This window comes from Glycine max, chromosome 2 (genome assembly GCF_000004515.6).
Source record: "Glycine max cultivar Williams 82 chromosome 2, Glycine_max_v4.0, whole genome shotgun sequence".
In the NCBI taxonomy this organism is placed as follows: domain Eukaryota; kingdom Viridiplantae; phylum Streptophyta; class Magnoliopsida; order Fabales; family Fabaceae; genus Glycine; species Glycine max.
The window spans coordinates 46,046,350-46,059,628 of NC_016089.4; the positions used below are offsets into that span (position 1 = coordinate 46,046,350).

Sequence of the window (13,279 nt, forward strand, 5' to 3'; positions counted from 1 at the left end):
ATTACTCATACAAAAAAAAAATCTTATATTTATATCTCTCAAAACAACCAATAAGCTCCAACTTATAACTTGAGATTCTCTTATTTTCTCTCGTTTATTAATAACATATTTAACTCCTTTCTCTTATTGTAACATTATACACGTAAACATATTTTAAAAAAACTTCTAAAAGTAAAAAGAATTTAATATTTATGTACGGCAGTAAAATAATTTGAATTATTTAAGATAATTATTTAAAAGTTAATAAAATCATCGTGCATGATAAATTGTGATCGAAAGACTATGTAAAATATGTTTAACCTTTTTTTTCTCATATAGTAATTAGGATTTAATTTCTAATTTTGTATATGAAAAAATTATTAAATATAAATTCCAATTGAGTAGTTTGATTTTTCTCCCCTAACCTTGGCTTGATTGTCTTCCCGTTTATTCATTCGTTAGCCCATGTTGAAAATTTTTACTTAGGAAAATTAAGTTGTAAACCTAGATTCATGTATTATAAATAGCGTAAGATTAATTTGAAGTTTTAAATAAACATATATTTTTGGTTTAAAAAGAATAAAAAAAATATATTTTTACTCACAATAATTGTAATAATACTTGTTACCAGTTATCTCAGAATAATGATATGAAATCTACCCTCAAATAAAAAATGACACCTTTTTCATAAAATTCCCAGATTCATCCATCCTTGTGCGTGAAGGGAAGCATCACTGAGTCTCAGGAAAGCACCAGAGTCGCGAAGGGACAATCTGATAAATCCAGCGGCGCAGAAAGCGTCCACGTGGCACGCAGCACCTGATTTTTGTGTGCGAGGCGATGCGATGTCGGAACCCAACCAATAGAAAGAAAAAAAATAAATAAAAACGAATCCATCCTATTCTTCCATTCTCGCATTCTCGCATCTGCGACTGAGACAGACGCACGCACGACAAAGCCTAACTTTCACTTTCACACGTCAAAGAAACAAAGCCATTATCATTAAGATTCTCGTTCGGCTCGGGATGGCTGCCCGCTGAACCCTCGGAAACACGCATTGCGGCGGTCATGAGAGGGAGCTGCTGGTGGAACCGTCGGACAGAGCAGCGCTTCCGCCTACTCGCGATCTCCACCGTTAAATCACTCAAGATCAAGCTTCTCCTCTGTTGCTGCGTCGCCTTCACGCTTCTCGCGTTTTCCACAAGCGCTTCTTCCTTCGTCCTATGGATCAACAACCAAACGCCGCCTCCACCTCCTCGCTTCCCCGATTCCAGGTCCTATTTCTTTCTCTTTTATATTTCCATTCAATTACTTAATATGTACTCCACTCGATAATTCCATAAATAATAAATTTTTAATAATTAAGATTCGTTCGTTTTTGGTAACAGATTCTTTTTCGGAAAGCCTGTTTCCTTTGAGGGATTTCCATATAGGTGCTAGATTCTGTTTGATTTTCTTTGTCGTTTTCTTGTTTCTTGCATATATGAAAAGAAAAAAAAAAAGATAAAGAAAGGGATATTTATGTGTATAGGTTTTTATTTGCTAGGTTAATTTTGTTACCAAATGTTTATTAGCTATCATCGTTTTGGAAACAATCGGTGCTTTTGTTTTGATGGAATTTTCGCAAGATTAAACGGTCGAATAAGTTTTTTGGCTCTTGGGATCTTGAAAATATTTTTGTTTGGGAATTCTGATGTCACTATTATTATTAATATTGTTTATTTTATAATCAAGTGATGAGATCATTTAATGGTATTTGGGTTGATAATTATGTATCTGATGGACTGTTTGATATTACGAGGTTCATCACTTCTTGATGAGCTTTCTAAGTCACACGATCATCTAGAATTGGAAAACAGGTGAACCAAACGAATTTGGGCTTTGGTGGTGTAGATTATTAACCTAGAACCTTGCTCAGAGGAATGTTTAATTCGAATGTTAATGACTCCGCCCTCCTTTATCATATACTCTTGATTTATAACCTAGTGGTATGTAGTTTGGAGATTGTTTTTTTCACTCTAAATTTTGTTTTCTTGAAGAGTAATGAGCTTATGTTGCTTGTGATGTTAGAGGACTCATTCTCATTTTATATTTTGTTCACAGGAAAGGGTATTCTATAGTAATGAACACATGGAAGAGATATGATCTTCTAAAGCAGTCCATCAAGCATTATTCATCGTGTCCTCGACTTGAATCAGTACATATCGTGTGGAGTGAACCTGATCCTCCGTCAGATAATCTTTTAAAATTTCTGCACCACGTTGTAAAGTCCAAGTCTAAAGATGGAAGATATGTGAAATTGAGGTTTGATATCAACAAGGAAGACAGTTTGAACAATAGATTTAAAGAAATTAAGGATTTGGAGACAGATGCTGTCTTTTCTATTGATGATGATGTCATATTTCCTTGCTCTACGGTGGAATTTGCATTTGATGTTTGGCAAAGTGCACCTGATACAATGGTTGGATTTGTACCTCGTGTCCATTGGGTGGATTCAATGGTATGGTTTATCTATTTTTTTCCAAATTATTGTCCACTATCCCTGTTAATTTTGGTCACATAATAATATTTTTTTATGCCTTTGCTTTTATTGTTCACTATCCCTGTTAATTTGTTCACACACTATTTTTTTTTGTGCCTTTGCCTGTGGAGATCAAATGTGAGAGGAAGTGAATGACTAATTTACAATGAGGTGTGGAGGAAGTCAATCATTTTTGTTTTAATTTTCATGCATGATTTTTTTTTTATTTACACTTAAATATTGGCTCTATAACTGCCTATTACTGATAACTTTACCTTTCAAGATGTCATTTTGTAAAATATAGAAAACATACTTTTGTGAAACATATGGTGTGGAGATCCATTTCAATTTTGAGCGTGATTTCTGACTGACATCCTATGATGCAGATAGATATACGATCCGATATGACTATACGATTATTCCAAAAATATACAATATGTGTAAGATATATACCTAGATATTTATAAAAGTTCACAAAACATAATCAATATATAATTGCAATTATGCAAATCCAAATAAAGAACAAACTTCTTGGACATTACCAAAAAAAAAATTTATAAATCATTTCCTATTTTCTACAAATAGGAATATTATCAATGTCATTTCTTTCTTGAAATCATCTATGAAGAGGACAAGGACAATAGTTCTATGTTTCTACTTTATATTATGTCTCATATGTAGTTGTGTTGGATTTTCATGATTTTTTTAAAGGCAGGATATTTCACAAATACATAAGACAGATATGTGAAGCAAATTAAAGTATTGGTGGTTTATAGCTGACATCAAAAAACAAGAAAATTAGTACATTTTATATATCTTATTTGTAATTTAGTTTCTAAAATTTGACCCTTATTATAAACTGGAGACATGTTATTTTGTTCTTGATGAGTATCTAATTTAAAGGAAACAAAAGCTGAACTTCTGTCACTGAGGAAATTTTTTTATCTGTTAGTCTTGTTTCATGCATCTTTGAACTTTGTGTGAACCTTAACGATTATTGTAATGCTTGATCCTTAAATCTGTAATCTTTTAGGTTTCCTTCATTAATTTTCCTGAGTGTAGTGTTGTGACTGGAAAAATATGAAAAATAGCTAAGGCTAATATTTCAAGTTATTGATTTTTCTTGTAGGAAGGTAATGACAACAAATTTATATATGGCGGATGGTGGTCTGTGTGGTGGACAGGTACATATAGCATGGTGCTTTCCAAGGCAGCATTCTTTCACAAAAAGTATTTCAATATCTACACAAATGAAATGCCATCATCAATTAGAGAATATGTAACCAAGAACAGGTTTTTCCCTGGACTAACTAATTATTCATTACCTTTCTATTTTATCAGACTTCAATCTCAACTTTGATTCCGCCTTTGTTTTATTATTTGCTCAACAATTCAATTGATTTACCAGGAATTGTGAAGATATTGCAATGTCTTTCCTTGTTGCAAATGCTACTGGTGCACCCCCCATATGGGTTAAAGGTATTTGATTCATAATTTTTATTTTATTTTTAGATTTTTTTATTTGTTTTTCTATATACTGATGAACGCATTTAAGAACTCAGCAATTCCATATCCTATAACCATTGTATAACAGTCACATGGATTATTATTTTTTCTTTTATGCTTGTTTAGTTTAGAAGTTCCTTAGAGGGCGAGTCCTGGTGCAATGGTAAACTTGTGCCTTGGTGACCAGTATGGTCATGGGTTTGAATCCATAAACAGCCTTTTTGCATATGCAAGGTAAGGCGGTGTACAATGACCCTCCCCCATCCCTCCGCTTAGCGAGGAACCTTCTGGCACTAGGGTACATTAAAAAAAAGTTCAAAAGTTCCTTAACTTCACTAGCTGAAAGTAGAGCTGTCAAGTGGGTCAGCCGTAACCCATTTGGCCTTGGCCCATGTTGGTTAGGGCCAAACGGACCACACATATTGCCCACAGGGCCAAAAATCCCACAAAGCCTTGTGGGTTAGGGTCGGCCCATGGGCCAAAAAAATTAGACCTTTTTTTCAATTCCCATAATTCAGATATATATTCTAGTATAGTACTTCTTTATTTTTGTATAAAAGAGGTTGGCCAAAATTGACCAAAATTAACCCTAGTTGAGATTGGCCAAAAATAACCACGACCAAGATTGGTCAAATTAACCATAGCCAAGGTTGGCCGCAATTAACCTTAGCTCAGTCAGCCAAAAAGACCTCATTGAGGTCGGCCAAAAACAACCCTAATCGAGATCGACTAAAAATAACTCTAGTCGAAGTTAGCTAAAAAGAGTCTTGCTGAGGTCGGCGGTCAAAGACAACCTCGACCATGGTCAGCCAAAAACAAACTTGGCCAAGGTCGATAGAAAATAACTTTGGCAAGGTTGGAAAAAAACAATGGTGGTCGAAGTTGATAAAAAATAATCCTAGCTGAGGTCAACCAAAAATTGGAAAGACTGAGGTAAGCTGTAAATAGTCATCGACGAGGTTAGCCGAAAACAATCTTGACCGAGGTCAGTCAAAAATAGCCTTGACTGAGGTCGATTAAAAATAGCTCCGGCTGAGGTCGACCAAAAACAACCTTAGCAAGGTCAACCGAAAATTTCCTTGATGAAGATCGGTAAAAAATGTTCTGGCTGAGGTCAACCAAAAATGATCTAGGTGATGTAGGGAAAAAAATCCCCATCGAGGTCATCCAAAAATGACCCTGGTTGAGGTTGGTTGCAAATAACCCTAGTCGAGATCGGCTGAAATTAATCCTAGTCAATTGATTTAAAAATATATTTTTTGGACAGTTAAAAAATCATTTTTTAAAATAGCATGACCCATGGCCTTGGCCTTGGTCCCATATTAAATGTGGTTGTGTGGGTTTCGGCTCAGCAAGGCCCCTCATTAGGGGGGCTAAGGCCCCATAGGGCTATTATGCAGGACCAAGTGGGCTGGACCTAGGGCCAAAATGACAGCTATAGCTGAAAGTGCATAATAAAAGGCCTTTTCTTTCTAGTGATGACTTTGTCTTGTTTAGGGATTCAGCACCTTCCTAACATTTGTATGATTGATTTGTGGCCGGGGGAGCCCCAATAAATGATACATGTATGTCTTTACTAGGTCAATAAAACACATGAAAGCAACAGATCTGTGCTACTTATTGATACTAGAATTACTAGTAGTTTGTTGTGTTCATTTAGAGTATTTCCTCCCTGCTCTCTTTATCAGATACAATAGTATCTGATATCTTGTCAGCATACATTAAGAGGTATACCATTAGCAAAGGGAGGCAGCCGTTTTTTAGATTTTAAGTGAAATTAGACCTTGACTCCTTGCCCCTTACCTCCTGTCCCAGTCAAATGGTAGGCAGTGGATTGACGGAGTATGTAATGCATATTGCAGTTGAATACAACAATGTGCTAACTCAACTAAAATTGAGATGGAAACTATCTCCAACTTATTAGAACATATATGATTTCAGTATGGAATTAAGTTATAATATGGAAATTATCTTCCTTTTCTATCAACATAATCGTGCAGTGAAATCTTAGCTATAAATTCATCATAGTATGATTTCATTAATCTTTAATTTCTCTTGGCGATCATTGAAACAGTATGACGATTCATTTTCCATTTGACCACAAGACTTATTTTTGAAACTCATGACAGTGCTGGTAGTTTGTGACATATTTTGTATTATTACCAAGCCAGTGGTCAGTACACTGTTGCTTATGGGGTTAATAGTACAATCTTAAGTAGCTGATTGTGAAGTTCCATGCTAATTGATTTTATGTTCTGAAGTTATGGTATAATACAAATTGAACATTGTTCTCATTATTTGTATATTAGCTTCAACGATATTGTTATTTTTTTTGTCACAGGTAAAATATTCGAGATTGGATCGACTGGAATCAGTAGTTTGGGAGGTCACAGTGAAAGAAGAACAGAATGCGTCAACAGATTTGCTGCCGTGTATGGGCGGATGCCCTTGGTATCTACTTCAGTTAAGGCTGTTGATAGCCGCAATATCTGGTTTTGGTGACGCTGGAATTTTGATTTTCTTTGCATTTCTAGTTTCTAGAAATTCCACTACCGTCCTTTTAGTAGCTAGTTGAGTTACTCAATTCACGTTAGTCACAGCTGTACAATATATTGGATCTTATACACAATTCATGCGTTTTGTCGCTAATTGATCAAACTCCTTGGGTTGATTTCTTGTATTATTCATATGTAATACAAGGCAGCATCCTGTGGTGCTTTTTTTTTTCCTCTCAAAATATTAAGAATTTGATTGTAGAATATTAAAGGGGGCATTACACCCTTAGTGATGAAGCTCTATCTGTGATACAGTTTTTATTTATATTATTAATTATTATTATTCAAGTAGCCCAATAGATAACGTTATTGTGTTGGAAGAATGAAAATGGGACTTAATGAACCGCAAATGGATAGCACCATAGCAAGTTGTTGAAACAAAATTTCCCAACGGAAAAGGAACGATTGTAAAGTTAAATAAATAACAAAGCAAGAAATAACATTTTCGCTGGTAGTTTCCAATGTATCTTCCTTCGACAATTACTTTTCACATTTCTTAATATTCCGTATGAAATTATATAACAATATAATTAATTCTCACAAGCTTTACTAACAAAATTTCAAACAAGAAATTGTTTGAAATTGTTCATTGATTTGAAAAGAAGTTAAAAAACTTGAGTTAGTAATATATCTCGTTTAAGTTGTGTTTGTGAAGTAGAGATTGTGTTCTTTAAATTTTATAGAAATTTGTTACATGTAGCTATTTCAGACCAAGTCCTTTCACAAAAAGCAATATTTTTTCTCTGTAAACTGTACACAGGTTGTTGATAGGACGGAACAGCATTCAGGTCTCAAAGTTAGAGTTGGTAACTCATGCCTCTTTCCTTCATGAACTGAACTTTGAGCTATATATATCATTCAGCCATTCAGGCTAAACACATCATATTTAAATATGAACAAAGATAGTTGTTCCACGAATGACTTACTACAATGGAAAAAAGAACAAAAAAAACTGTAGTAACAACTATCCAGCAAAAAAACAAAAATCAAGGAATAAAACTTAAATGCAAGTGGGATGTAGAACTTGGTTGTAACATGTCACCAAAAAGTACCATCACTCAGCCATGATGAATCATATGTCATAGCTGCAAGTTGTCCAATTCTTCTATAGGAAAGCTATTAGCATCTTGTCCACCGGTGTTCCAAAGGAAACTGGCGTACTTTGATAAATAATAAGTGTTGCCAGGATCTGCTTCCAATGCTTGCAGATATCTCAGTTCTGCTGCCCAAACATCCTTTCTTACCATCAACAAGAAGTCGGCATAGCGACTGAATGCCTCAGCTTCCGGTGATTCCGCTAGCACTGATCGCTTGTAGTACTCTTCTGCCCTGAAAAAACATATCAAATGTATTAAAAATGGAAAAAATAAATCAACAAAAGAATACCCTCTAGAAGGGCCTAAAGAAATAAGAAACTTGAGGATACATTTACATTATCTGTTATGCCTTCACCCGTTAAAAGTTTACCTATACCCATGAACACAAGTCAAGTCAAGTAGTATCCTCATTGTTTGTCAGTATTGATGTCACTTCTATACACTCTACACCAAAATAAATCTTCAAAACGACTCATTTGAGCTTGACAAACAAAACAAAAAATTAAACACCCTTCTTTGCATAGAGAATAAAACAAGCAACATGATTCTTTCCTCTTATTATTTTGCTCCTTCTCACTAATCAAAAGGCTAGCTAAATAATGCAGCATTGTCTAATACTAATCGGATATGATCACAAAATTGGTTTTTGAGAACTCACCCATCAATATCATGAAGGACAAGGAAGAGAAACTGTGCATAGTTAGACAGCAGAAGGGAACAATGAGGTGTCCGGAGCAAATGCTTTTTGTAATAAAGCTCAGTTTTGACATATTCCTCGTACTGATCCCCTTCAAGCTCCACAGACACTGGGGCAACTAACCTTTGCCTTGTCTCGTGGTCCAAAACCTCACCACTCAATTCCTTTTGCAACATTGAAGCCTCCTCTAGAAAAGAGTTCCACAACATTTCCTCCTCTTCGTTCAACTCCTTATTCACATACTCTCCTTGATCAACATCAGTATCAACTTGAGAATGTCGTACTTTACTCTCATTGCCGGTCAAGGTTAGAGCCTTTGTGATCATGGAAGAAGGAGTGATTGCCTTGACAGTGTTGTCATTCATAGAGAACACTAAAAAGTTAGCTAAGAGGACCATCACAAAGACCATGAGAGCTGGGGTCTTCCAGAAAACCTGCTGGAAGAGCCAAACAAATGAAGCATCCATTTCTCTCTCTAGCTTGGTCATGACACTTTGCAAGTCTTCACCAAATAAACTCTCCCTTGTTTGCAAGGCACGACTTTGAAGCTCATGCATTATAAACATCATAGAGGAGAAGGTCTTGTTCACAGAACAGTTGGTTAATTCATTCAACTCACCAGCCTCTTTGAGACCCTCTTCCAATTGTAGCTTCTTCTTGATCATCCTAATGGACAAGGGAATTCCCACACTGTTCACTTTCCTCTCAAAGGTAAGTCTCAAAATCTCATCTCTCTCTGGCCAGCTTGGTGGCTCAGGCTGGATTCCCAAAAGAGAAGGCTCCAAAACTTCAGGCTTCATTGTCCCAAACTCCTCAGAGGAACAACCTTTGGCTGAGGAGTCATTTTCGAATTCATTATCAGAGACGGCACAAGCTATTTCATTGCCATTTTCATCCCAACAACCATCCTGAACAAGATTCATCCTTTCCTCTTGGCGAAAGTCATCAAAAAGCGAAGAGTAAACACGTTTTCCTCTTTGCACCCTCAAATTCTTCCTTGATCTATGGACCAACAACCCACATGGTGGCATAACATTGTTCCTCTCAGTCACATGCCTAAGTATTGAAGAAGGAACTGCACGAGGTGTCTTCCATGAATCACAATAATAAGGGGTTCTGAACTGCCAACATTTGAGACTGGGAGAGACCCTTGAAGCCATTTTCAATAACAAGTTCTTCCAGGGATCACAGAAACAATGAATAACACTGAAGGAAAAAAATCATATCACCTAAAAGACAATCATAATTGAATAAACCCAAATAGAAATCAATCAAAATCACACAAAAAAGTATATTGCTTTCTGTATCAATAATACAATCAGATCACTATATAATATAACTTTTGGTAACGGGAAAAGAAAAAACGATCGGTGAAGGAAGGGTGTGAAAATCACAATTTAAAAGGGGTGTGAGTGCCTGGAATGTAGTGAAAAATATTTAAGAAGGACAACATTCATGAGACTTCAAAAGTGTTCGTATATCATAAACTAACTGAGAACAGATGGCAATAGAAGAGGGTACTATAAGAGTTTCATGTTTGATGAGCCGTAGGAAAGGGGTTTGATGAGTAGAAGAAAAAAGTGAGGAGTGGATAACACGTGGGGCCTGATGAACGTGGCAATAAGATAAACTTTGAAGATATTTAGTTAGTTTTTGGATATTAATTTTTTTTTTCCAATGGATTTTGTATGATATTCATTTATTGGTGTATCATGCTATTTGCTCTTTTTGGTTGAATGGCTCGTGAGCCGAATTGCGATGCGAGTCATACGCACCGGATCATCATCACTTTGGGCGTGTGAATTACAAGATTTTTGCACCACTCAAAAAGTGGATTTGGATCACCTCACCTGTAGCAAGTTTAGCATAGATAGACGCAAAAAGATATTTTTTTTTTATAATTTTTTAAACCATGGAACTTTTTTTTAAATCCACGGAAGGCTAAATCAATTGATATATATTGTTATAACTTAATTAATTTATTAATGATTTTGAATTTAAATTTTTAGTATACAACTGTATTAATAATTTAGTATTCTTCTTCTCGGATTCGGTAAATATCTGTATTTAACTGTCAGTCAAGTAGACAACTCCATGTTCAGACAATTTTACAAAATTAAATAAGGAAAGAAATAAACTCTATTTATTTCAGTTTATATAATAGAAAGATAATGATTAACTTTAAAATAAAATTATATTTTTTCTTAATTATGATATCTAACAAAGGAAATTGAGATCATAGATCCAATCTCTATAAAATGGGTCACTAAGGTTTCGGGTAAAAGTTTTTACTCTAATCCGTCATTGATATCTGTTCATATCTCCGGCTAACTTGATGTTAGAAGAGTTTTTGTTATCCATTTGTTTGACTCAAATAAATAAAAGTATATACCGTGAATGATACCCAGTACCAAATAATAAAAAAAAAAAAATCTTCACAATGCATCTATATTATTGTTGAACTGTGAAAGGATCGTGTATGGTGTCTAACAATGTGAGGCCTATTGATAATGCTAGAAACTCTTCGAATAAAACCGAAAACCAAAAAGCACTGCTATTCGCATATCCTTAATTGCTAAGTTCATCCGTGATCCAACCTTTTTAAAAAATATATATATTCTCTCAATTCCTATTTATAAGATTCAATTATCTAATTCATAAAAATTAAAATAAGTAATTAATTTAATTGATAGTAATAAATTTATCTTAAATTTATAATTTTTTTCTAAAACTATTTAAATATTTTTCTATCTTCTAATTGTTTGTTAATATATTATCTCTCTTCTTTTAATTTATCTTAAATTTACTTTGCATATATTGATTTTAGTTTATGAAAATGTTTTTTTTTTATTTTTTCTCTTATAAGTGTTACTTAACAAATTTATTCATATTGTACATATAAAGCATGTAATACACGAATTATGCATATACTTAAAGGTGACAAAATGGACCAATCCAATTTGACCCTCTAAAAACAAAGAGATTAACCCACCCTGCATAAGAAAAGTAGGTTAGGAATTCAAGCTCGCCCAGTAGGGTTGAGCCTGTCAAAGACAAAAAATTGAGAAAATGATAAATAATAAATATATTTTAATTAATTTTATTGTTTATAAATATTAAATAACAAATATTTACTAAAAAGTTGAATGCGTTATATTAAACTTTGAATAATAATTTATTTAGAAAAAATAATAAAATATATGTATAACATATCAAAATAAACATTAATTTTTTTATAAAAAAAATCAGTTGTTTGCCCATTTTTCTCTCAACCTATTTTTTTATAGGTCAAAAACAGAATGCGTTAAAATAAGTTGACAGGTTAAAAACATAACCTCGACCTGACAAAAAAAAAAAATGGATTGGACCCATTTTACCAATCCCTCAGCGTAATTGATTGACATACCATGTTCCTATGTTGCTAATCATGCGTTGGATTCCTAGCAAACAAGCTAGAAATAAATGTATAGGATAAAAATGGTTTTGATGACAAAATAAATTAAAATTGTTGAACTGTTCTCTCTCTCTTGACGTTGTTGACCTGTTCTCATCAGTTTACTTCCTGCAGGATTTGTCTTGCCATAATCTGTGTTTGACCATTTTTACCAGAAAATTTATTTTAATTATGTTCTAGATTCTAGACTAGATTGGAAAAGAATTCCCGACCTATTTTTTGTTTCAATTTTTTTAGTTATCAAACAATTAATTCAAGATCATTTTTCTGGGTCCACAACTACCCAGGCGGCCCAGCCCAATTTTGTTTAAAAAATTATTTTTACTAGCAAGTATATAATTTTCTTTTCTCAAACACTAAAAACGTATATTAAGTTAATAACAATTAACAACCTTGATTTTTTAATGTACTCTTTGGTTTAAAGGATAGAAGAGGATAAATTTCAATGATAGAGAACAAGTCTTTCTTTGATTTACAAAGAAAGGGAGAGAAATGAACAAATTCACTATAATGTACTTAGAACAGTCAAATTAATATAGAAGTTTTTCTCTCTTTTAAATTATTTAATTAAACAACAAAAATTATAGAAATTTCTATCCTCTCTTTCGTTTCCTTCCAATCAAATTCAATATTAATGTAAAATAAAATTGAAAATAAATGTTTGGTTTGAAGTATTTGTTATCCCATCCGTCCCTTTATTATATTTTCCTAACGTGCAAGTACGATTTGTATGTGACATGCGAGTTTTAAATAGAAGGTTAATATTTTTCTTGTCTGCCCATGAGTATAATTTATAGTTTTTACTTTTTATACGTGTGAATCTTCTTATACGATATGTATAATTTATATTTATTAAAACACATCGATACGTATCATCCACACAATTAATTCAAGTAGTCATTATAAAGAATTTCTTCTAGGATCATACACTGAACATATAAAAACAAATTTTCAAGACCTAGCTATAGCTATGTTGTCAAGAAACTTTGCAAAATTATCCCGTCCAAGGTATTCTCCAATTCTCCAGCCATATTTGACCAGGATCTATATCCTTAGATTCTTCTACTTTCCCTCAATTACAGGACACTGCTTTACTTATTGTTTCTTCTGGGCAAGTGTCAATTTAATGGCTTGATAGTGAAGTCCTCTTTTCTAAACCAACCATACCTTTTCCATCAAATGTAAAATTTTATGTTTACCAAGTCCAAGAATAAATTGCAAGGGTTCAGCGTATACATACATGAAACATTGACTCAATTTTCATATATAATAAATGAAAGTGTAATTTTTAGAAATAATATAATTTTTAATGAGACATTATTTATTATTTTTTAAAAACTGATTATACGTATTTTTATAATATTAACATTTTATATATTTTTATATAAAAAAAATATTTTTAGTATTTAAGATGCTAGCTACAAAGATATAATTAATTGATCCTGCAAGAAATAATTAAGAAGCCAAGTA

At 33.5% G+C, this 13,279-nt stretch overlaps 2 protein-coding genes across 3 annotated transcripts; one reads left to right on the top strand and one right to left on the bottom strand.

Moving 5' to 3' along the window:
* Window positions 1-568: 568 nt before the first annotated feature.
* Window positions 569-6,743, top strand: LOC100776313 (glycosylinositol phosphorylceramide mannosyl transferase 1). The gene is made up of 5 exons (XM_003519336.5): window positions 569-1,253; window positions 2,083-2,479; window positions 3,630-3,793; window positions 3,909-3,979; window positions 6,348-6,743. Exons 1-5 carry the CDS (start codon window positions 1,048-1,050, stop codon window positions 6,506-6,508), a joined length of 999 nt encoding a protein of 332 aa, XP_003519384.1. The 5' UTR covers window positions 569-1,047; the 3' UTR covers window positions 6,509-6,743.
* Window positions 6,744-7,426: 683 nt separating this feature from the next.
* On the bottom strand, window positions 7,427-9,954 carry LOC100775399 (uncharacterized). 2 transcript variants are annotated; one of them, XM_014769828.3, is made up of 3 exons: window positions 8,317-9,954; window positions 7,994-8,028; window positions 7,765-7,890 (listed from the first exon to the last, which is right to left on the bottom strand). In XM_014769828.3, the coding sequence occupies exons 1-2, from the start codon at window positions 9,513-9,515 to the stop codon at window positions 8,025-8,027; spliced, it is 1,203 nt and encodes a 400-aa protein (XP_014625314.1). In that variant the 5' UTR covers window positions 9,516-9,954; the 3' UTR covers window positions 7,765-7,890; window positions 7,994-8,024. The 2 variants fall into 2 exon arrangements, with proteins under 2 accessions (XP_003518407.1, XP_014625314.1); XM_003518359.5 differs by lacking the exon at window positions 7,994-8,028 and having other exon boundaries at window positions 7,427-7,890; window positions 8,317-9,940.
* Window positions 9,955-13,279: the final 3,325 nt, after the last annotated feature.